The sequence below is a fragment of the Chiloscyllium punctatum genome, chromosome 26 (genome assembly GCF_047496795.1).
Source record: "Chiloscyllium punctatum isolate Juve2018m chromosome 26, sChiPun1.3, whole genome shotgun sequence".
Taxonomy (NCBI): domain Eukaryota; kingdom Metazoa; phylum Chordata; class Chondrichthyes; order Orectolobiformes; family Hemiscylliidae; genus Chiloscyllium; species Chiloscyllium punctatum.
Window position 1 is genome coordinate 75,025,005 of NC_092764.1, and position 23,911 is coordinate 75,048,915.

The window sequence follows — 23,911 nt, forward strand, 5'->3', positions numbered from 1 at the left end:
TTTGGATGGGTATATGAATAGGAAGGGTTTGGAGGGATATGGGCCGGGTGCTGGCAGGTGGAACCAAATTGGGTTGGGATATCTGGTCGGCATGGACGGGTTGGACCGAAGGGTCTGTTTCCATGTTGTACATCTCTATGACTCTATGGAGATCGAATCTGACACTGAGGGAAGGACAAACAAAATGATTTTGTGTGTCCTTTCAGATGGATTCCAGCATTTCAACTGCCTGCAGCCCTGAATTTATTAGCAGAGGCAGTAGCAAGCCTTGAGCCTGAGAGTTGTGATGTTTGCTGTAACTAGTTAATTAGCTAAGTAGTTTAAGCAGTTTCTTCTCTTTATCCAAATTGGTTCATTGTTTTCAAAAGAGTAAAAATACAAGGTGCTGCTGGAACATAGTTTGTGAAACCACTCACTCCCAGGTCTGAGGGGAATCAGAAATTCAACACTTAAGTTTGATGTGACATATATTAACATAGTAAAGATGGTAGGACAGGTGATGCGTCACAGCTGCAGCATGTGGGAGTATCTGATGCATTAACAATCCATGTCCGCCACTTCGCTGGTAAGTGTCAATGGATTGAACAGCTACAGTTTATGAGCTGAATGCTGATCACCCGAGGTCTCAGGGAGGGGTGGGGAAACATGCCTGGATATTTGTACCAGAAGGCAGTCACACCTCTTAGTTTAGCTGACCAGGTCAATGACCAGGAACAAGAGGGTCAGGCAAATAAGATTGAGAAGATAGAGCTTCACCCTTTGCAGTTGTCTAACAGGTTTGAGGTTCTTGCAACTTGTAAAGGGCAAGAGCAAGACCTATACTAGTGGATGAGCAGACTGACCCCTGCATCGTGGTATTGCATGGCATCGCATCCAAGTGGGAGAACATTAAAAAGACATAGTTGCTGAATGAACGTTGGTAGAGATCAGCACGGTTTGGGGAATGGTCGTCATTCTGAGCAGCTGAGAATGTGAATCCTGAGGGCCGTGTTGCTTGTCCAATGCCAGGCTTCAGAAGGCATCAGCACTGTACTGAGAGATTACCTTTGTTCTACGCTTCAAGATTTAGAATCAGTTTGGATGGAATTGAGAAACAGCAAGGGTTATAAACATTAGTGGGACTTGTTTATAGGCTAAAAAATAGGAGTAATAATATAAACCCCAAAGTGTAAGCCAAGAAAGTAGAGGGGCATGCCATAGGAGTTATATAGCAATGATAGAGGATTTGAATCTATATGTAGACTAGATAAACTCAATTACTGCCAATGTTGTTCCTTCAACTACCTGATGAAGGAGCAGCACTCCGAAAGCTAGTGCTTCCAACTAAACCTGTTGGACTATAACCTGCTGTTGTGTGATTTCTAATTTTGTGCACCCTAGTCCAACACCGGCATCTCCAAATCCTGACTGCCAATGTTGTAGAGGACAAACTTTTGGAATGTAATTGAAATGGTTTTCTAAAGCAGGACATTGAGGAACCAACCAGACAACAGGCTACTTTAAATCTGGTGTCGTGCAATGAAAAAAGGGCAAATTGATCTTTTAATTTATGAAGGTGCCAGAGGAAAGAGTAACCACAATATGAGATTTTATATTAAATGTGAAAGCAATGTAGTTCAATTGGAAATTATGGCTGAATGGAAATGTGAAGCCATGGGGAGTGAATTCTCTATAGCGGATTGGAAAATGATGTTAAAAGGCAGACAGTAGTAGAACCAGACAATGGTTAATATTTAAAGAATGAATACATAGTTTACAACAAAAATAAATTCATTTAGTGCACAAAATGATGGGCGGCACGGTGGCACAGTGGTTAGCACTGCTGCCTCACAGCGCCAAAGACCCGGGTTCAATTCCCGCCTCAGGCGACTCTCTGTGTGGAGTTTGCACATTCTCCCCGTGTCTGCGTGGGTTTCCTCCGGGTGCTCCGGTTTCCTCCCACACTCCAAAGATGTGAAGGTCAGGTGAATTGGCCATACTAAATTGCCCGTAGTGTTAGGTAAGGGGTAGATGTAGGGGTATTGGTGGGTTGCGCTTCGGCGGGGCGGTGTGGACTTGTTGGGCCGAAGGGCCTGTTTCCACACTGTAAGTAATCTAATCTAATCTAATCTAATCTAAAATCTCACAACTAAAGTGTTCTAATTGTGAGAATTATATCATCAAGGAAGTTACTTGAACTATAAGGTTACCAAGAAAAATGGCGACGCAAAAGATTGGGAACATATTAGAACAGTGTGATGGAAGAGTGTAAAAAACATAGATAGTGAAAATAGATAGGAGAGTAATGTAGTGAGGAACATGAAAATGTATGAAAAGATTAGGATAAGAAAACAGGTCAGTGCATTGAGGATAGGAGTTGAAATGTCATGTCGCAGTTGTGCATGACAGTGGTGAGGCCACATTTGGAAGACTGCGTGCAATTTTGGTCTCCCTGCTATAGGAAGGATGTTGTGAAACGTGAAAGGGATCAGTAAAGATTTACAAGGATGTTGCCAGGGTTGGAGGATTTGAGCCAATGGGAGAGGCTAAATAAGCTGGGGCTGTTTTCCCTGGAGCATCGGAGGCTGAGGGGTGACCTTATAGAGGTTTACAAAATTATGAGGAGGGCATGGATAAAGTACATAGATGAGATTTTTTTCCCCCCAGAGTCAGAGGACATATTTTTAAGGTGAGAGGGGAAAGATCTAAAATGAACAAAAGGAGCTATTTTTTTACACAGAGGAAGGTGCGTGTACAGAATGAGTTGCCAGAGGAAGTGGTGGAGGCTTGTACAATTACAACATTTAAAAGGCATCTGGATGGGTATATGAATAGGAAGGGTTTGGAGGGATATGGGCCGGGAGCTGGCAAGTAGAAAACTGAAATTAGGATATCTGGTCGGCATGGGTGAGTTGGACCGAAGGCTCTGTTTCCGTGGTGTACATCTCTATGACTTTATAAACGTGGCTCCATTCGAAGCAGAATAAGGAGAATTTTTAAAGGGGAGTTTAAAAAAAAGACAAGGAAACGAAACAACTATTTGTGCCTGTGCTTTCAGAGGACAAGACCAAAACCATCCAAGAAACAAAGCTGCCTATGCAAATGAATGACAGATATTAATATTAAATAAAAGTGCTGGAAAAATTAATGGCACTTAAAGTAGTTAAATTCCTTGTGCGTTAACAAGGCCTTAGATTGTTAAAGGAAGTGGCTGTAACAATAGCAGATGTGTTAATGGTCATCTTTTAAAATTCTGTAAACTTTGGCATGGACCCTGCAAATTAGATGTAAGTTATATGTCACTGGATAGATCACTGGTCAGTCAAGCCCCACTATTCCCCGAATCATCACAATGTGAAAACAATCCAAAGCTTCCTATGTACAGAAAGTAACTGTGTCTGTTACAAATTGTCTAACCAAAGGTAATTGGAAATTGAGTTTTAAATTGTACCTCTACACTTAAACCTGAAAATGTGTTGCTGGAAAAGCGCAACAGGTCAGGCAGCATCCAAGGAGCAGGAGAATCGACGTTTCGGGCATGAGCCCTTCTTCAGGCTTATGCCCAAAACGCAATTCTCCTGCTCCTTGGATGCTGCCTGACCTGTTGCGCTTTTCCAGCAACACATTTTCAGCTCTGATCCCCAGCATCTGCAGTCCTCACTTTCTCCTCTACACTTAAAGTCTAGCCCTTAAACCCCTCGCTTTCACAAACAGACAAACTGCACAAAACGCAAGCCGGGGTTATTATGAATGATAAAGGGAAGAAAATTCAGGGAAACACAGTTCCCATTTAGGAAAGAAGGGATTGAGAAACTGGGGGATTACAGACATGTTAACCAAACATGTTAGAGTCTACAATAAAGGATGTGACCATGGACACTTCGAAATTAATGGAAGGATAAGGCAGAGTCAGTGCGGATTTACAAAAGGGAAATGACAAACGTGTTTTTTAAAGTCTTTTTTTTAAAGCTATAATGGGAAATGTCTTGATTGTCAAGGAGATCAAGGGTTAGGGGAGAATGGGGTTGAGAAACTTATCCGCCATGATTGAATGACAGAGCACACTCAATGGGCTGAATGGCCTAACTTCTGCTCCCATGTCTTATGGTCTTAATAGATAGGGGAGAACAGGGTGAATGAGGTGTATTTAGATTTTTCAGAAGATTTTTGGTAAGGTCCAGCAGAGTAAACAAAATTAGATCACGTGAGACCAGGGAAATATACTTACAAGGGTCCAGCATAGTAAACAAAATTCGATCACGTGAGATCAGGGAAATATACTTACAAGGATTGAGGATTGGTTAACAAAATAAGAATGGGAAGGACATCCTGTTCAATGCAGCAGTACAGGGAAGGAACACATAGAGAGTAAAGGATGGGAGTCGAAAGGTAGCCATTCAGCCCCTCAACCTCAGCCTGTCATTTAGTGAAACCATGGCTGATCTTCCACAACAACAACATTTTCCTGCACTATCCCATATCCTTGCAATGCTTTCGCCATCAGTCTCCATCTTGAACGCACTCAATGTCTGACCCCCCACCTCTGGACAGAGAACTCTAAAGAATTTGGCCCCCTCTGAGAGAAGTTCTTCCTCAGCTCAGTGCTAACTGGTCTGTCCTGTACTCTGAGACTGTCCCTCCACCCCACCCCAGTTACCAGACCTTGCAGCCAGAGGGAACCTTCTTCCTGTCAGTCCATGTGACAGTGTCGTACTTTTGAATGAGATCATTCTTCCATATTTTACATTTTGCGTCGTGAAGGAAAGTACTGAAACAGCATTGAGAAAGTTAGCTTTGGTTCACCAATTTTATGTCTGGCTGTAGGCGCACACTTGTGTGACCTTGTAGATCTTTGCTTGTCTGTGCTTGTCTGTTCATGCAGTCTGTGACCACATGATCTCTTCTGGTACCCAGGGAGTTAAGGGAGAGACTCAAACCCGAGCTGATGGAGCTGATTAAACAGCAGCGCCTCAACCGGCTGTGTGACGGCACTCTCTTCCGCAAAATCAGTAGTCGGCGACGCCAAGGTACGTCCTCCCGGTACTAATGCTTCGAGTCATGGAGTCTGATTTGTGTTGCAGCTGTCTGCCTCCCTTTGTCTCATGTAGGAGCCGGTACTGGCTCTGGCATTGGCTCGTCCTTCACAGTGCTAACCCCATTACAGGCCAACCCCCATCACCCCCCCCCCCCCCCCCCAACCTACCCATTACAGTCCAGATGTCTCTCCCCTCCCCTGCATTACAGGCCAGGCCAGGCCCCCAATTACAGGCCAATTCCCACCCCCCAGCCACAACCTACCCATTACAGTCAAGGTGCCCTCCCCCCTCCCCCGCATTATAGGTCAGGCCTCTTATTTGATTAGGCTGGATTCCCTCCAGCGTGGAAACAGGCCCTTCAGCCCAACCAGTCGGCACGGTGGCACAGTGGTTAGCACTGCTGCCTCACAGCACCAGAGACCCGGGTTCAACTCCCGCCTCAGGCGACTGACTGTGTGGAGTTTGCACGTTCTCCCCGTGTCTGCGTGGGTTTCCTCCGGGTGCTCCGGTTTCCTCCCACAGTTCAAAGATGTGCAGGCCCGGTGAATTGGCCATGCTAAATTGCCCGTAGTGTTAGGTAAGGGGTAGATGTAGATGTAGGGGTATGGGTGGGTTACGCTTCGGCGGGGCGGTGTGGGCTTGTTGGGCCAAAGGGCCTGTTTCCACACTGTAAGTAATCTAATCTAATCTAATCTAATCAGTCCACACCGACCCTCTGAAGAGTAACCCACCCAGACCCATTTCCCTCTGACTGATGCACCTAACACTACGGGCAATTTAGCATGGCCAATTCACCTGACCTGCACATCTTTGAACTGTGGGAGGAAACCGGAGCACCCGGAGGAAACCCACGCAGACACGGGGAGAATGTGCAAACTCCACACAGGCAGTCGCCTAAGGCTGGAATCAAACCTGGGGCCCTGGTGCTGTAAGGCAGCAGTGCTAACTACTGAGCCAGCATGCCACCCACATTGCAGGTGAGGTGCCCGCCCAACATTACAGGACAGGCTGGGCGCCCCATTACAAGCCAACCTACCTATTTAAGGTCAGGGGCCACCCCCCCTTCCACCCCCATTACAGTCCAGGCCTCAATTACAGACCAGACCCCATTACAGGTCAGCCCCGTCACAATCCAACCCAATTCATTCCTGACCCGCAAACGACCCTGGCTAGAAGGGGGGAAGATTTTGGTGTCTTGGATGAGGACATGGCAGAAATCGGTCACGGTGCCTGAATGGTTCGGCCGTTGACTAGCTGAGCTGTAGGCCTTTCTGTCTGAGCTTTCTCCTGTTTGCACTGACTGACCTACAGTTCCACTGACGTTGGGAACGTTGTCCCCCTCTGAGCTGGTTTACTCGAGATTCCCACCGCTGAGGGCTGCCCTGCCCAGTGAATCGAGTAGTGATGGACCCTGTGTTCAAACATCCACAGGAGCGTGCTCCCCAGAACCATAAATGGGTGACAGGAGCAACTGTGAGGGAGTTGTCATCGGTAAAATTGTCCCAAAAGGGCGTGATGGAGGGAGAAATTGGTGGTTGTGGGAAGGAGCAATCAAAGAAACCTAGGATAATGTCAGTGTGGCACCACAAAGTCAGTGTGTTTGGCCAGGTTAGTGGAGCAACAACCTACGTTTCTATAGCGCCTTACATGAAATAAATGTCTCAAGGTGGCTCGCGGCACTGTTAAAAAGCAGGATTTTTCCAGCCAGCCACATGAAATACTTGGAGACAAGTTTTAAGGAGCATCTTGAAGGAGGAAAGCAGGGCCCTCTTGTGGTGCTGTGTGGTAGCGTCCCTACACCTAGACTGGGAGGTCCCCAGTTCGAGTGCTCCAGAGGTGTGGGCAACAGCATTTCTGATCAGGTTTTTAAGAAAAAAAAAGGCTTTATAAAAGAAAAGGAGGGGGAGAAAATGAGGGTGAAAGGCAAGAGGTTGGAAAGAGAATATTCCAGAATTTAGGGCCCAGGCACGGCTGAAGGGATTACAGTTGAGAGGGAGTGGGGGGAGGGGTGCTCACAAGAGGCTGTGGTGGGAAGATCTCAGGTAGTTTGGAGGGGTGTGGCCCTGGAGAAGCATCCTCTGCGAGTTGGCGGTTGGAGGGGGTCACTGATCAGTGGTGAACAAATCCAGGGTAAATGAGGACAAGGGTTGGCGTACACACTCTTGCGCGTGGGACGGTGGGCTGTAATCATCCTGATTAAACCAGATTGACCCCGCCCCAGGAGGCTTTCTGCTGCCTCTCGAGCTTTCGAGGTGGTTTGTGTTTGGGGGTTAAAGGTCGGATGTCAGGCCTCCCGTGGAGAAGGTGTTGATAAAACAAGCTGAGCAGTTTGCAGGGGAAATATATTGTCCTGTCAGTCGAGGTGGGGGGGGGGGGGGGGGGGGGGAGGAGGAACCGCATTTGTCACTGTTCATTGCTTCCCCTGTCAGCATTTCATTCCCATGAAGTGACAGATTGGAGAGCAAGAGCTAATGTATGGCATCGACCCTCAAGGGAGTGTGGGGGAGGGCCGGGGTCAAGCAGAGATCGATGATGATTAAATGGAAAAACCCAAGCCTGGCTCTTTGAAAGTGCATCTTCTTTGGGCACTGTTTGTATGATTTCCAATCTGGTGCTGACATGACGGGATTTAATTGGAATTGGCAGGCCTGATGTATACAGGCTGTAAATCAATTCCCTTTGAATCCCCTTGCCCACAGCAGCTGCTGCCCCATGCCGACCTGCGTCAGTGTGATGGACTTTGATCCATCGAAATACAGGGATCCGGGATGATTCCACGTTGTCCTTGGATCAGGAGGACGGGTCACTTCGTTTAGTCAGGGGCACGGCCACACATTGGTTGGTGATGGGACCGACCTGAGAGAGAGAATTTGGTAGCTCAACTGAGGAAAAGCATGAAAAGGCCAAGTCCCCCTCAAAAGTAGAGGTGACCAGTTGAACCCATGAGCATGGGAAGAGGCCCTACAGCCCATCAGGTCTATACCAACCCTCTGAAGAGGGTTTCACCCAGACCTGCCCCTATCCCTGTAACCCTGCATCTCCCCATGGCCAATCCACCTAGCCCACACATCCCTGGACACGGTGGGATTATTCTGCCCAGCCTAACCTGCGCATCTTTGGAGGAAACCCGTGCAGACACTGGGAGGGTGCACAAACCGCACCCCGACAGTCACCCAAGGCTGGAATCGAACCTGGCTCCCTGGTGTTGTGAGGCAGTGGTGCTCACCACTGAGCCACCGTGCCGCCCCACAATCTTTCATTAAGGAAGATTAAGTGAAGATCATGGACGGGGTTCATAGATGTAGCGAACCCTTTTGCATTCCCGGGAGATGAAAGTTGTAGGCCGTCCACAGTCAGTGAGAAATCCGAGAGGGAATTCCAGAGAGATTCTTCAACCAGAGAGAGCAGTGAGAATGTGGAACCCACATGTTTGGGTTGTATAATCTCAATATATTCTTGGCACTATTGATTAAGCCCATGAGGGATAAGAGAATTGAAGGAGGTGCTGAGACAGTGAGTGTACTATTGTAGTAGGAGTCTTGTTTGGGCATGGGCCGAATGGCCTGTGTCTTTGCTATTCAGTGGAATGCTGACTGGGTGGACTTAAGTGGAGGCTGGTATGAACTCCAGGTGGAGAATGGTAATGCCCACGCAGTGGCCGAAGATAGTGGCAGTGGGGAGGGGGGCAGCGCGGAGTAGCAGTGCTAAGGGGGTTAACCTTTTCCCTGTGTTCAATCTGACAGACAAGCTGTGGTATTGCCGCCTGTCACCCAATCACAAGGTGCTTCACTACGGGGATGTGGAGGAGAGGGACGACAATCCAGCTATCGAGCTCCTGCAGGAGAAGAGTACGTACCGCTCCCGGAACTTTCCGCAAACACGACCCGTCCGTCAAATTGAGTTGTTCAAGATGAGTCACTTTTGTGAAGCGAGTGACCATGTGGGAGTGGCTACAACGTGGACTGCAGATAGCTGACAACTTTCGAGGGCGGGGGGGTGGGGGAGGCTGACGTGTACATTATGGGGGGGAAATGGAAGCTGATGACATGAGATAAGGTCAGGCTGGGAAGAGGCTTCTGTGGGCGGCACGGTGGCACAGTGGTTAGCACAGACCCGGGTTCAATTCCCACCTCAGGCGACTGACTGTGTGGAGTTTGTACATTCTCCCAGTGTCTGCGTGGGTTTCCTCTGGGTGCTCCAGTTTCCTCCCACACTCCAAAGACGTGCAGGTCAGGTAAATTGGCCATGCTAAATTGCCCATAGTGTTAGGTAAGGGGTAAATGTAGGGGTATGGGTGGGTTGCACTTCAGCGGGGCGGTGTGGATTTGTTGGGCCGAAGGGCCTGTTTCCACACTGTAATGTAATCTAATCTAAAAATCTAAAAAATTCTGTGTGGAGCATTAACTCAGGTATAGGTCAGTCGAGCAGTGAACAGGGTATTGTTTTGAGAAGGTAACAGCAGACGCTGTGTCTAGGGTCATTCACTGGGTGACCTGTTTTGAGACACTTTGACTGCATCTTTTATCCACTCGGTCATTCAATCAGCTAAACAAATCCTTTGAGATAGGTCCGGGCCAAGCATTTGCATGGTGTTTTATCGTCCGTCTCAAACATTTCAGAGCACTATGCGTAAAACGAGTTGCTTTGAAGTCTCAGTAGTAAGGGGAGCGGTCAGTAATGCCACCAGCCCTGTTTGAGATTCTACCACAGCATGTGAGTCTTTTCTGAGCCCAAGACCAGACCCTTACAGCAATTCATGAATGGGCTGGGGTGAGATCAACGTTTGTCCCTCAGTTTGTACGGATGCACGGGAAAAAGTATTTGGCAGGTTCTTGCTTCTTATTGGGAGTGGGAGGAGGAGCCAGTAATGGTTCACATCCAGATACTCTGGATCCAGAGGAAGCCATTCAGCCCCTCAAGCCTGTACTATCCCCAGCCAATCAGATCATACTCGATCAGGCCCAGCCCCCGGGCCTGCCCACCTTGAATCCATGTCCGTTCAATACCCTTAACCTCATGAAGTACTGGTCCCAAGTTTTCAAACTGACTCCCGTCTCAATGTCTTTTTGTAGAGAGAGTTCCAGGTTTCCATTCGCTTTTCTGTGAAGAAGGTATTTCTCAAACATCCCCAGAACAGACGAGGTCTAATCTAAAGGTTCTGTCCGACCTTTTTGGTTTCTCCCACAAAAGGAAACAGTTTCTCCCTATTCACCCCATCAAATCCTTGAAGCACTTCAATTACATCATCCTCAAGTGGAACACAAGCCTAATATATGCAACCTGTCCTCTGAATGTGGCCTTTTTTTAACCCCAGAGTCATTGTGATGAATCAGTGTCGCACCCTCAGAACTGCTTCTTTTGACATACAGTGCCCACAACTGAATTCAAGACTCCAGATGTGGTCTAGCCAGGACATTACAAAGCTGTGACGTAACCTCCAGATGTATGTATTCCAGAAACCAATTCCATTACTTTGTTCACCTGTTTGTTAGATTGGAATGGAGTCTGTGACTTACACAATTCATCACTTCTCATCATTTAAACAATACCCTGATCTACCTTTCTTAAAGGGATGCTGAGAGAGTTTCCTACAATCAACTCCATCTGCACTCACTTAATCCACCTCACGCAACCTTCTGCTCTCATTGCACTGCAGTACTGCTTTGAGACTTGGATCTTCATTCCTTTGTTTCACTTTATCAATAATTCAGACGTGGTGACCCCTGTGCAGATCATGAGGTGACAACACAAATCAGACGTTGCTAATTGGAGCCTTTCTATTGTCTCTTCTTTAGGCTACGCAAATTCTTTAATCATGTTACAGATACCATAGAGTGGTGACATCACTGGTGACACTATATGGGCATGACATAATCGGTGATGTAATGGGGAGGTGACATCATTAATTACATCTTGAAAGGTGAAATATTTGGTGATGTTCACATGAGGGGGTGACATCACTGACAGCATCTTGGGTAGGTGACATCACAGTGATGTGACATCACTGACAGCATCTTGGGTAGGTGACATCACAGTGATGTGACATCACTGACGGTATTAAGGGTAGGTGACATCTCAGAGGTGCACAGTGGTGACATGGATAAGTAAAATGATGGTGACATATTTTTATTTTTCAAATAGGAATGTCCAAAGCATGGACAAACCTATTTCCACTTAACAGGTTGTAGATTTGATCTACAGTGCACTGCCTGAGGGGTTAATGATGCCGAGTCAGTATTAACATTCCACGGGGGAACTGGATAAATGCCGAAGAGAAAGAAAAATAACAGGGCTATGGGAAAAGAGCAGGGGACTGGGATTAATTTAGACAGCTCCATCAATAAACTGGGTCAAGAACGAAGGGCCAATTGGTCTTCTCCCACGATGTTTCACTCTGGGTCTATGGTCGGTTTTGAGGTCAGGAGGCTCTCCAGCTGATATCTCAAACCCACCTGAAGAACAGGCCGGAGAGTGGCGGCTTGGACTGAATGGTTAAATGCTGGGCTGTAACACCAACCAAGTCCAATACTTACTGAGTGCCTCCCTTTCAGTTCCAGTGGCTGATATTAAGGCATTGGTGACGGGGAAGGACTGTCCCCACATGAAGGAGAAGAGCACCCTGAAACAGAACCGGGTAAGTACAAAGATCTGCGGGGATTGGGGTGGGGGCTTCAGACATCACAAAACCCTGACAGACCATGACCCATCTCCCAAACCTGGAATTATCATGGACAAGGCCTCACAATGTACTACCTGAAATTAAGCTCGTATCTGGTTAGCTATATCAGAATACTTGATGGTGCCTCCAATTGGCTTCACTCTCTGTGCTATCAGAAATGGTGCAGGGGGGAGTGAAGGGGACAATCAACCCAAGAGTCACCCTGGGGTCTGCTATTCATCTGAGGAGTTAGCACGACAATTGGAATCATTCATTGAGAGCTGTCTTTGTGAGCTCCCTCAGATTACACCCCACAAACTGCAGTTATCTGAAGTCAGATGACAATCTCCCTTCAGGTATAGCCGCAACAAAATTTGCATTTACCTAACACCTAACATCCCAAGGCGAAGGGGTCTTGTGACACAATGACCCTAGCTCTGGGCCAGAAGATCCAAGTTCAAGGCTTTCCTGCCCGTCCAGGTCTGTCCAAACAGGTTGATTGTTATTAAATATCCTCAGTACCTCACAGAAGTGATATCAAATGTCATTTGACAATGAGCCTCTAGGGAACATTTGGATTGATGAGTAATAGGATTTGGTGAAAGATGTAGGTCGTATGGAACAATTTAAATACTGAAGACTCAGGGAGGCATAGGGACGTATGGCACAGAAACAGAGCCTTTGGTCCAACCTGTCCATGCTGACCAGATATCTGAAATTAATCTAGTCCCATTTGCCAACATTTGGCCCATATCCCTCTAAACCCTTACTTTTACATACCCATCCAGATGCCTTTTAAATGCTGTAATTGTACCAGCCTCCACCACTTCCTCTAGCAGTTCATTCTATACACGCACCACCCTCTGTGTGAAAATGTTGCCCCTTAAGTCCCTTTTAAATCTTTCCCCTCTCACCTTACACCTTTGTCGGCTAGTTACGGATTCCCCAACCCCAGGGAAAAGACTTTGCCTATTTACCCTATCCATGCCCCTCATGATTTTATAAACCTCTATAAGGTCACCCCTGATGCTCCAGGGAAAACAGCCCCAGCCTGTTCAGCCTCTCCCTGTAGCTCAAACCCTCCAACCCTGGCAACATTTTTGAAAAGCCTTTCTGAACCCTTCCAAGTTTGACAATAACTTTCCGATAGGCGGGAGACCAGAATGGAACGCAGTGCTCTAGAAGAGCCCTCACCAATGTCCTGTCTAGCTGCAGCATAATAATGGGCCTAGATGGCTAATGGCACAGCTGCCAATGGTGGGGCAAAGAAAATTGGGGATGTGTAAAGTGGCAAGAGCAAGAGAAGTGCAGAGACCTGCCAATTCCCTACTCGACCATTAGCATCAAGCCAGGGCATCAACCCTGGGCCAATGGAGAGTGCAGGATGGCATGCCAGGAGCATACCTGAAAATGAGGGGTCAGCATGGTGAAAGAAGAGCACGCTGGACACTAGTTGGAGTCATGCCTGGCCCGTCGGAATACAGTCGTGGTTGTTGGAGGTCAGCCATCTCAGCTCCGGGACATCTCTGCAGGAGTTCCTCAGGGTAGTGTCCTCGGCCCAACCACCTTCAGCTGTTTCATTGATGACTTCCTCTCCGTCCGAAGGTCAGAATTGGAATGGTTGCACAGTGCTCAGCACCTTGGCGGCGACTCAGATAAGGAAGCGGCCCGTGTTCAAAAGCAACAAGATCCGGACGGTATCCTGATTGCAGATCCTAGGTTGGCAACAGTGGTGAGAAAGGGAGATGCCCACTTTCCAATGTGGGCATACCCACCGGCATCCATTCCACCTCCTCTCCCCAGTAGGTATAGCTCACTAACACCTTCTCATTCAGAGAGGGGCAATAAATTGTGTCCTAGTTAGCATCCCTGGGGATGAATTTTAAAAAGCTGAGGGGAGCTGTTATTTTCCTGCAACACTATAGACTTTCCCGATTTTTGTTTTAGCTTTTTTGATTTAATTTGCTGTCACCTCAGATACGTGTTCCTCTGTCAGATTTACATCCGCCTCTTGCATCTTGTCCACCAAGTTATTTCCCATCTTGCTTGGGACTCAACTCATGGCTTAGGCCCAATGAACTGCTGATGATAACATCGCGATCTATTGGATTTCCTCCCGCCACCCTGTTGGTTGCACCAGACTTGAATATCCTTCACAAAACCAGGCATCACTTTGCCTGCCACAGACCGAGACATGAAGTTAGGAAAATCCCAATGGAGGAAAACTTTGAGAATCATCCATCGGAATGAACTTACCACACACCAGGTCACAAATCCCTCACGTCAAAATCCTATGTTCTGAAAGATTCTGCTCCAGTGCACATTTCATTAACTCCTCCTGTCCCATGGCTCACTAAACTATTGGATCCTTCATATCAGTTCTGAAAGTACCCCTTCGGGTTTATGTCATCTCCTCCTCCTCCTCAACATTACCTCGCCTTTGGAATCCTAAAACCAACAACTGTATGACTTCTGAACCTTCTGTTTCCCAGTGGGAACATACAGCTGATCTCTTGTTGTCCCCTCACTCAATCCTTTTACGGTGTTCCATATCTCTTCAATAGTTACAGCATCCTTTTTGGACTCTGGAAGCCAAGGCTGCTCATTGTAATCCATAACCTTTGACCAATGACCTTTGAACTGCTGACCGTTCCCCTCTAGCCTCCACCCCTCGGTTCAACCGAAGTTCTCTCTCTGGTCATCTCCCTGTGCCACGCTAATAGATTGTTGTGGTATCCATGTCATTATCTGTTCCCATTATTTTTCCTCTCTCCATTTTCCCTTGCTCTTTCCCCCATTTTGGTTTTGAAGTTAACCCGAGCTTCCTCCTTTTCCTAGGAGGTGCTGGACCTGGCGTTCTCTGTCCTGTACGATGCAGAGGACTACTCGCTGAACTTCATAGCCCCAACCAAATACGACGTGAGTGGCTGCAAAGGTCAACGGTCAACTGCGACGGTGAAGTTGGGGGGGGACAGACTACTCTGACACGGACCACCCGTCTATGACTCAGGAGGCAGTGTGGCCAGATTATCGTCAGTTTATAAAATAAAGGCTAAACATCTACCGCAGGAAACATTTGGGAAAGTGGCTTATAATCAATGAGGAAAATAATAACAGAGAACAGGAGGACATAAACAGACAAGATGAGCGGACATGCGGGTTGTAGTTATTTGGAAATCAAAATGCAGTGGTTGCAGAATCTTTTAGGCAGAGTTGGATAGATTGTTGATGGCCAATGGGATGGAAGTTATCAAGGTGATGCTGGAATGTATAATTGAGGTTTGAAGTAGGTGGTCTCATTGAATGGTGCAGCAGACTCAGAAGTGTTGTTCCTTTACATGCGGCAGATGAAATTTAACACAGCAATGTGTGGACTGATATTTTTTTGGGGCTGAAGAATGGGAAAGGCTATGTATAAATTCAGCCTTCCAGAGCCCTCTTTACATTTGTGCCACACTGACTCGTTGGTTCACGTGCTCGGATCTCTTTAGGTGGCAGGAGAAGGCTGGAGTTGTTGGGTTTGCACTTACAGGCAGAACAAGGGAGTCCTGTGAGGCCTTTAGAAGGCTGTCGCTGGGCCCTGGGTAGAGTGCCGTGCATGACACTGTAGGAAGGATAGCAAGACCTTTGAGATGGTGCAGAGGAGATCTATTAGACCCATACAGAGGATGAGAGAGTTCAATGGTGTGGAGAAGCTGGTATTGTTCTTCCTGGAGCAACAAAGTGTGGATTTAATAAAGGTGTTCCAAATGATCTAGAGTTTCTATGAAGTATGCCTTTTCTTTAAAAAAAAGGGAAATTATCCACCTATCAAAACATTCCAAAAAGCAGCCAATGAAGTGTAGCCATTGCTGTGGTATTGGGAATACTCTAATGTAATAAGATGTTTACCCAGGAGCATTGATAACTGGACAGTTCAGATTTCAGCTGATGAGCAAAAGAACTGGGAGTGGGGAAATGGGTGACGGGAGTTGGCAGGATGACGAGAACATCTTTATTTTGGGCACTTGTGATCTGTAGTGTGCTGCTTGGAACGGGGCGGGGAGGGAAGCAGGATCGGTCGTAACTTTCAAAACAAAACAACTGGGTTAAATAGTTGCAGAGAAACAATTTGCAGCCGTCCGGGGAAGAGCAGTGGAGTGGGACTGATCGAATGGGTACATCACTAGTATATGAGGCCAAAGGGTTTCCTGGGCCGAGTGGTATATTATGTTACTAGCATTAGTATGTTACTAGTTGTTAATGCTGATAATGTCTGGGGACCCGGATTCAAATCCCATCGTGGCAAATGGTGGAATTTGAAATCAGTAGAAAAAAATCTGCATTTAAGAGTCTAATGATGACCATGAATCTGTTGTCAATTGTTAGAAAAACTCATCTGGTTCACTAATGTCCTCTCGGGAAGGAAACTGGCTAATATTCTTGTCTCCTTGCTATAGGAAGGATGTTGTGAAACTTGGAAGGGTTCAGAAAAGATTTACAAGGATGTTGCTAGGGTGGGGGGTTTGAGTTATAGGGAGAGGCTGAACAGGCTGGGGCTGTTTTCCCTGGAGCATCAGAGGCTGAGGGGTGACCTTATAGAGGTTTATAAAATCATGAGGGGCACAGATAGGGTCAATAGATGAGATATTTTCCCTGGGGTGGCGGAGTCCAGAATAGAGGCATAGGTTTAGGGTGAAATGGGAAAAATTTGAAAGGGTCCTAAGGGGCAACCTTTTCACGCAGAGAGTGGTACGTGTATGGAATGAGCTGCCAGCGGAAGTGATGGAGGCTGGTACAATTGCAACATTTAAAAGGCATCTGGATGGGTATATGAATAGGAAGGGTTTAGAGGGATATGGGCCGGGTGCTGGCAATTGGGACTAGATTAGGTTAGGATATCTGGTCGGCATGGACACATTAGACCAAAGGGTCTGTTTCTGTGTTGTACATCTCTATCACTCTATAGCATGTGACTCCAGACCCACAGCCATGTGGTTGACTCTTAACTGGGCAAGGTGGGCAAGAAGTACTGGCCCAGCCAGCGACGCCTTCATCCTATGAATGAAATTTATTTTGAAAAAAAAAACAGGCTAAGCCTTATTCTGATCATGCCGCACTTGGGAGTATTGCGTACAGTTCTGGTCACCGCATTATAGGAAGGATGTGGAAGCATTGGAAAAAGTTCAGAGGAGATTTGCTAGGATGTTGCCTGTTGTGGAGGGAAGGTCTTATGAGGAAAGACTGAGGGACTTGAGGCTGTTTTCATTCGAGAGAGGAAGGTTAAGAGATTACTTAATTGAGACATATGAGATAATCAGAGGGTTAGATAGGGTGGACAGTGAGAGTCTTTTTCCTTGGATAGTGATGGCTCGCATGAGGGGGCATAGCTTTGAATTGACGGGTGATAGATATAGGACAGATGTCAGAGGTAGGTTCTTTACTCAGAGTAGTAGGGGCAAGAAACACACTGCCTGCAACAGTGGTAGACTCACCAACTTTAAGAGCATTTAAATGGTCATTGGATAAATATGTGGATGATAATGGAATAGTGTAGGTTAGATGGGCTTCAGGTTGATTCCACAGGTCAACGCAACATCGAGGGCCAGAGGGCCTGTACTGCACTGTAATGTTCTATGAACTGAAAACATCCTTCACTAAAGTGACCTGAACTTGCCTTTTTTTTAAAAAAAAGTGACAGTGCTTTATCCCTGCCTCTCCCTAGTTCTGTCTCTGGACTGATGGCCTGAATGTCCTGCTGGGCAAGGAGCTGAACAGTGAGCAGACCAAGAGCGAGCTGGAGATCCTGCTGTCCATGGAGATCAAACTGCGGCTCCTGGATCTGGAGAACATCCCCATCCCGGATGCAGCGCCGCCAATCCCTAATGCTCCGAGTAACTACAACTTCTGCTATGACTACAGCCACACTGAGCACTGACTCTCTCAGGGTGGGATCACGTCAAGATGCATCAGGGTCTGGGATGGGTTTGGGGACATTGCAGGTTTTATACAGCGCATGTAAAAATTAGTTTTTGTACACAGGCAGTGACTCGAGTATTTTCATGTGCAATATTCTAGAAGAGATGAAAGGTACTTATGGGAGAGGATGGTGTGGTGCACATTTCAGCTGGTAACCAAAATGGCTGCCCTGACACACTGGACAACCTCAGGGCAGAGGCGATTAGCTCACAAGAAGTGGTCCATCTCTGAAAGAAGGGGAAGCAGGAATACTAGGAATCTGATGGATGAGAAAATGGTGGCAGCGTTTAGCAGATGGCATCTGTGAAGAGAGAAAGTTAGGGTTAACATGTTGGAGCAGGGAGCACCTGCGGGGGCCAGTGACCATTCATCCAATGGTCCGACGTTAATCCCACATTTCTCTCTCCATAGATGTCTCAAGAAGAGGGCGGGAGGTTGTGAAGCAGATCATCATGAAGAGTAATCTAGAATCAAAATGTTAGCTTGCTGTCTTTCTCCTTGGATGCTACCCAACCCGCTGTTATTTCCAGCATTTTTTTGGTTTCTGTACAGATTCCAGCATCTGCAGTAATTTGCTCCGACATTTTTTTTGTTAGTTTGCCTTTAATTCTGGGCCAGGGTGAGACTGTGTGTTGGCAGGCTGCACTAACGCGGTGATCTTTTATAGAGCCCTCCCTGACTTTGCACGTCCTGCCAATTCAGCCAAATCGCCAGCAACTCTGACTGTCCCAGAGCTTCACCTAGGTATAGGTGCTTCACTGACAGAGTTGGTGCCCCCTCTCAGATTGTCCATCCACCAATTATTGTAAGGGGGCTCTCATACAGGTATTAGATTGTGACCAAATGTCCCATTGGTCTCCATTGAGGCAGTGGCGGAAATGAAGGCCAGTGAGCAAGCTAGATGTGGAGGCTTGCTTCCCCATTGGGTAAATTGTTCACCTGAACAGTGAGACTGAAGGGTTGGTGAGTGGAGGGTGGTGTGTGCTGTTCTTACTGTCTGTTAATATGGAAATTGATCCTGATCTCAAACAAAAAGTTGACTTTGGACAGTTGGTTCAGTGACAGGATGTTCAGCTTCCTTCCCCCTGCTTTGGGTAATGGTACAGCCTGGGGCAGCAGCAGCATGTCGCCTGTTGGTTGATCTCGACTGGGGAATGCATTTGGGGTGACCCTGAGTGGCCTCAGCCAAACATGGGGCGGGGGAGGGAAGAGGGACGGAACTGAGCCAGGGGTTCCTCATCCGTGTTTTCTTAAATGGTGGAACGTGTGTCTACAAATACTGCCTGGAGAAACGAAACAACAGCAATGTACCTTTACTGCAGTGGTTCAAGTGGACAGATGCCACCCTCATCATCTCATTGGAAATTAAGTTCAGGCAAATTAAATTGATGGTGATACCCACTTCCCGAGAACAAATATGGAAAAAAAAATTGTCATGTTCTGAAGAATCATCATACTGGACTCAAACCGTTAACTCTGTTTCTCTCTCCACAGACACTACCAGACCTGCTGAGTGACTCCAGCTTGCTCTGTCTTTGTTTCAGATTTGCAGCATCTGCAGTATTTTGCCTTTATTTCGAGGAGTCCTCTATGGGCAATTACCTACCTACCCAATCCATAATCAGTGTATAAGTTGGTGAGAGAAAGGAAGAAAAAAAGTCAGAAGGGGTAACGATTCTTTAAAAATGTCCTGGGGAGAGAGAGCGTAAGAAATAATTCCCTGTTTGATTAGTTTTAATCTGCTTCAGATATTTCTTAAAAGGCACAGTGTTGCATAGTTAAGATATTGCCAACTCTCTAACGTTTGTACAGAATTTGCTTTTTACTAAGTACCATACAATGGTGTATCAAAGGGCCGTCCCTACTCAAGTGTTAACTAGTCCAGTATCAATACTCAGGCAATTGCAAAGGTGCCAGGGAGGCAAGGGAAGCAAGTTATCATGGGCTCTGCTACACTAACATTGGAAATCTGCAGTCACTGTTTCTAAAGATTTCTATTTGTAAATATGCCAAGCTTATTCACTTGGGCAGAGTAGGGAGGCTGTAATCCTAACCTTGTGCTGATATTGTTCAGACCCAACAAGTCAGAGCCCTAAATGTTTAACTGTCCACTGAGCTATGGAGAGGAGCTGAGATAGAGTTTAAGCTCCTGAATTATTAGCGATCTTTGTCGAGAAATGGATTTGCGTGCGCGCACGCGTGTCTCTATCTGTCTGTATGTGTCTGTGGGTGCATGCATATAAGGGTGGGAACAAGAATGTGTTCATCTTGGATGTCCTTCACAGTTGACTTCCCAGAACCAGGGGTCACAGTCTAAGGTTTCAGGCTAAACCGTTTAGAACTGAACTTTCTTCACCAGAGAGTAGTGAGCCGATGAAATGTTCTACCACAGAATGTAGTCGAAGCCAAAACACTGTACGGTTTCAAGAAGGGGTTGGACATAGCACTTTGGGCTAAACAGATGAAAGCATATGGGGACGGGGGAAATGGGAACAAGCTATTAAGTTAAGTAGGTATGTTAGCTCACTAAGCTGGAAGGTTTGTTTTCAGACGTTTTGTCACCATGACTAGGTAATGTCATCAGTGAGAATCTCTGGTGAAGCATTGGTGGTATGTTCCACCTCTCTATTTATAGAGTCTTGGCTTCTTAAGGTGGGTGATATAATTTCCGGTTTTTTTTCCAAGGGAAGGTAGATTGGGTCCGTATCGATATGTTTACTGATGGAGTTCTGGTTAGAATGCCATGCCTTTAAGGATTCTCGTGTGTGTCTTTGTTTCGCCTGTCCTCGGATGTGTGTGTGCTGCCCGAGTCAAAGTGATGTCTTTCTTTGTCTGTATGTATGGGGGAAAAAAACCAGAAGTGACATCACCCGCCTTAAGAAACCAAGGCCTGTAAATAGAGAGGTGGGACAGTGCTTCACCAGAGACTCTCACTGATGCTGTTACCTAGTTCATGGTGACGAAACGTCTGAAAACAAACCTTCCAGCTCAGCTAGCTAACTTACATACTTATCATCAACCTGAGCTACAAATCTTCTCAAAAATCACTAAGCTCTATTGAGTTGTATGAGCAGCCGTGATTATATTGAATGGTGACACAGGCTGAAAGGGCCAAATGGCCTCATACAGCTCCTATCTTCAGTGTTTCAATGAATATCTGAATGAAGGGTTATAACAACTGAACTGAGTGGTGCCTAAAATCAAAAGGGTAAGGAATTGGAAATTGGACAGCTATTTTGCTCGCAGTCTTGAATTAGATGGGTAAGATGAAATAACATTGCAACTTTTAAGTGCATGTAACTCCTTTAATGTTGTGGTTAGTCATTGCTGTTGGCTCTGGGCGATGGCAGACCATTCAACAGCGTGGCAAGGTGGTGGCATTGAGTTTCCACAGAAACAAGGCCAGCATAGGAATAACAGTAATCCATTCAGCCCCTCAACCCTGTTCTTCCATTCAGTTGGGGCATCTCAAATTTGTAGCTTTTATGTCCCTTTGTCTCCATGTGAAAAGTGTTCCCAAACTTTATTCCGAAGTGGACAGGCTCTGATGTCAAAGTGATGTTCCTTTGTTCTTCAGAAAAAAAATCTTGTTCTCTGTATCCAGTCAAATCACATTAATACTCTATCAGATTACCCTTCAATCATGAACTGTCTGTGTTCAGGTTTGTCTTTGGTAAGCCGACAGGAAAGTACGGAAAGGGACAAGATCTGACTTCTTCAAACGTTATTGGAAGCAGTGAGTGTGAAAGAGTTTAGAATATGCTGTGTGCTGAGTTGCGAGGCAGGGTACTTGAATTGCAAGAGGATATTTGAAAGACTTGCATTGATTTAGCACTTTTTGTGACTCGCAGAGGCCTTAAGAGTGTTTACAAACAGTGGAACGCTTTTAAAGTAGTCACTATGGTACTGCAAGAAATCCAGCATCTAATTATTGCACAAGAAGCTCCCATGTTTTCATCAGGCTGGTCCATCTGACTGTGTACTGAACAGACAGCACCGACAGTAGTCTCTCAGTATTGCACTGGAGAGTCAGTCTCAACTAACCACTCAAGCCCCTTAGGTGACAGTTGAACACGTATGTAAGAAAGAGCAGGGAATGTGCATCCTTCTGCAGTTAAATAGCCTACGAAAGCTGTGCCGAAGCTGGGAGAAAGGTCAATTGTGCAGAGGACCATTGTCAGCCTTGGAATGGTATCACAGCAACAGTTAGGGGCTACTACGAGAGAGATGCCAGAGTAGAGCTGTCAGACAGTAATTAAAAGGGAGCTGAAAAAAAAGGGAACGTGCCAACAGAGATGTACTCTCAAAGTGACAAGAGGCTGTTACTGTCGCTGATTCTCACAATCTGCCAATTGTAACCGGTCCCAGTAACAGGGTTCTTCTGATGCACTGTGCACGGCCACAGATTTACACTGGATCAAACTGGAGCAGGTATTGGTTAATTTATTGACAATGACACTACTGCTTTGGGGTTTGGTTTTGTAGCGCTTCTTTGTTTTGTACAAATATATATATATATAAAGGAAAGTCTTAACATGTTTTGTAAGAAAACGATCTGGTTTTCCTGCTGTGAAATGAGCAGCCATTGATAGATCATAACTATCCAGCCTTACTTGTGATTCACAATAAAGTGTCATTGAGCTACTGTGCTGCCCTTGTATGAATTTTGCTCAGGATCCTGGCCTGCTGATCATTCTCCATTGGGGTCGAATGATGGTTAGCACTGCTGCCTCTCCGCACCAGGGACAGGTTTAATTCCAGCCTTGGGTAACTGTCTGTGTAAAGTTTGTATGTTTTCCGCATGTCTGCATGGGTTGCCTCCAGGTGCTCCAGTTTCCTCCCACTGTCCAAAGATGCATCGATTAGGTGGATCGGCCATGTTAAATGGCCCATCGTGTCCATGGATGTGCAGGTTTGGTGGATTAGCCATTGGAAATGCAGGGGTTACAGGGATGGTGTGGGATGCTCTTCAGAGGACTTGATGGGCCAAATGGCCTGCTTGGGATTCTGTGATTCCAATGGTTGACATGCTGGTTGGTCACATTTGGCTGTCAGTGTGATGAATGCTGTGTAAATTAGAATAATTACCAATGGCTCCACCCACTCACTGGTTCTGGGCAAATCCCTAGTGTCTCAGTCAGGAAAATCAAAGGGGAGATCTGCAACTGCAGATTTTCTTTTTAAGAGAAGGAAAGATATGCACATATCGGGGGGAAAAGATTCATCAAATGTGAGGGTTGCCCTCACTGAGTAAACTGAAACTACTTCTGACAGCAACTATGGATCAACCACATTGTATTGCTCATGTAGACCAGACCAGGTAAGGAAGGTAGATTCCCATCCCCAAGCGCATTTTGGGGTGGTACAATAATGCCAATTGCATGATATTTACAGGCACAACCCCCGATTGTTCAGAGAGAACATGCCGAGGGATGCAGCTACATAATTCTTTGAAGTTACCATCACATATAGACGGGGTGGTTAAGAAGGCATTTAGCACACTTGCTGCCATTGCTCAGTCCTTGTAAACAGGAGTTGGGAAGTCACGTTGAAGTTGTACAGGACCTTGGTGAGGCCTCTTCTGGAGTAACGTGTCCTATTCTGGTTGCCCAATTATAGGAAGGATATTATTAAAGCTGGAGAGGGTTCAGAACAGACTTACCAGCATGTTGCCAGGTGTGACAGGTTTGAGTCATAAAGAAAAGCTGGATCGGCTGGGCCATTTTGCACTGGAGCATATCAGGTTGAGAGGCCTCCTGATAGAAGTTTATAAGATAGAGTTAATGGTAGTTGTCTTTTCCCTAGGATGGGGGGATTTCAAGACCAGGGGGCACATTTTTAGGACATAAGAACTAGGAGCAGGAGTAGGCTGTCTGGCCCCCTTCAAGCCTGCTCTACCACTCAATAAGATCACGGTTAATATTCTCATGGACTCAGTCTCTCATCATAAGTCAACCCCCTCAACTCTGGAACCAACCTAGTGAACCTCCTCTGCACCCCCTCCAGTGCCAGTACATCCTTTCTCAAGTAAGGAGACCAAATCTGTACACAGTACTCCAGGTGTGGTCTCACCAGCACCCTGTACATCTGTAACATAACCTCTCTGCTTTTAAACTCAATCCCTTTAGCAATGAAGGACAACATTCCATTTGCCTTCCTAGTTACCTGTTGAACCTGCAGACAAGGTGAGAGGAGAGAGATTTTTTTTTAAAAAGACTTGAGGGGCAAATGTTTTACGCAGAGAGTGGTTCAAAGATGGAATGAGATTCCTGAGAAAGTG

At 46.4% G+C, this 23,911-nt stretch overlaps 1 protein-coding gene across 3 annotated transcripts in view; it reads left to right on the forward strand.

The window, feature by feature from the left end:
- The window catches only part of elmo3 (engulfment and cell motility 3), a 157,799-nt gene extending 137,283 nt beyond the window's left edge, over nt 1-20,516 (forward strand). For all 3 annotated transcript variants that reach the window (XM_072547656.1, XM_072547659.1, XM_072547660.1), the window contains 5 exons: nt 4,894-5,006; nt 8,759-8,863; nt 11,567-11,649; nt 14,512-14,592; nt 17,378-20,516. In XM_072547656.1, coding sequence (XP_072403757.1) covers nt 4,894-5,006; nt 8,759-8,863; nt 11,567-11,649; nt 14,512-14,592; nt 17,378-17,590 — 595 coding nt within the window. In that variant the 3' untranslated portion in view covers nt 17,591-20,516. The remainder of the gene's footprint in view (nt 1-4,893; nt 5,007-8,758; nt 8,864-11,566; nt 11,650-14,511; nt 14,593-17,377) is intronic.
- The last annotated feature ends 3,395 nt before the right edge of the window (nt 20,517-23,911 follow it).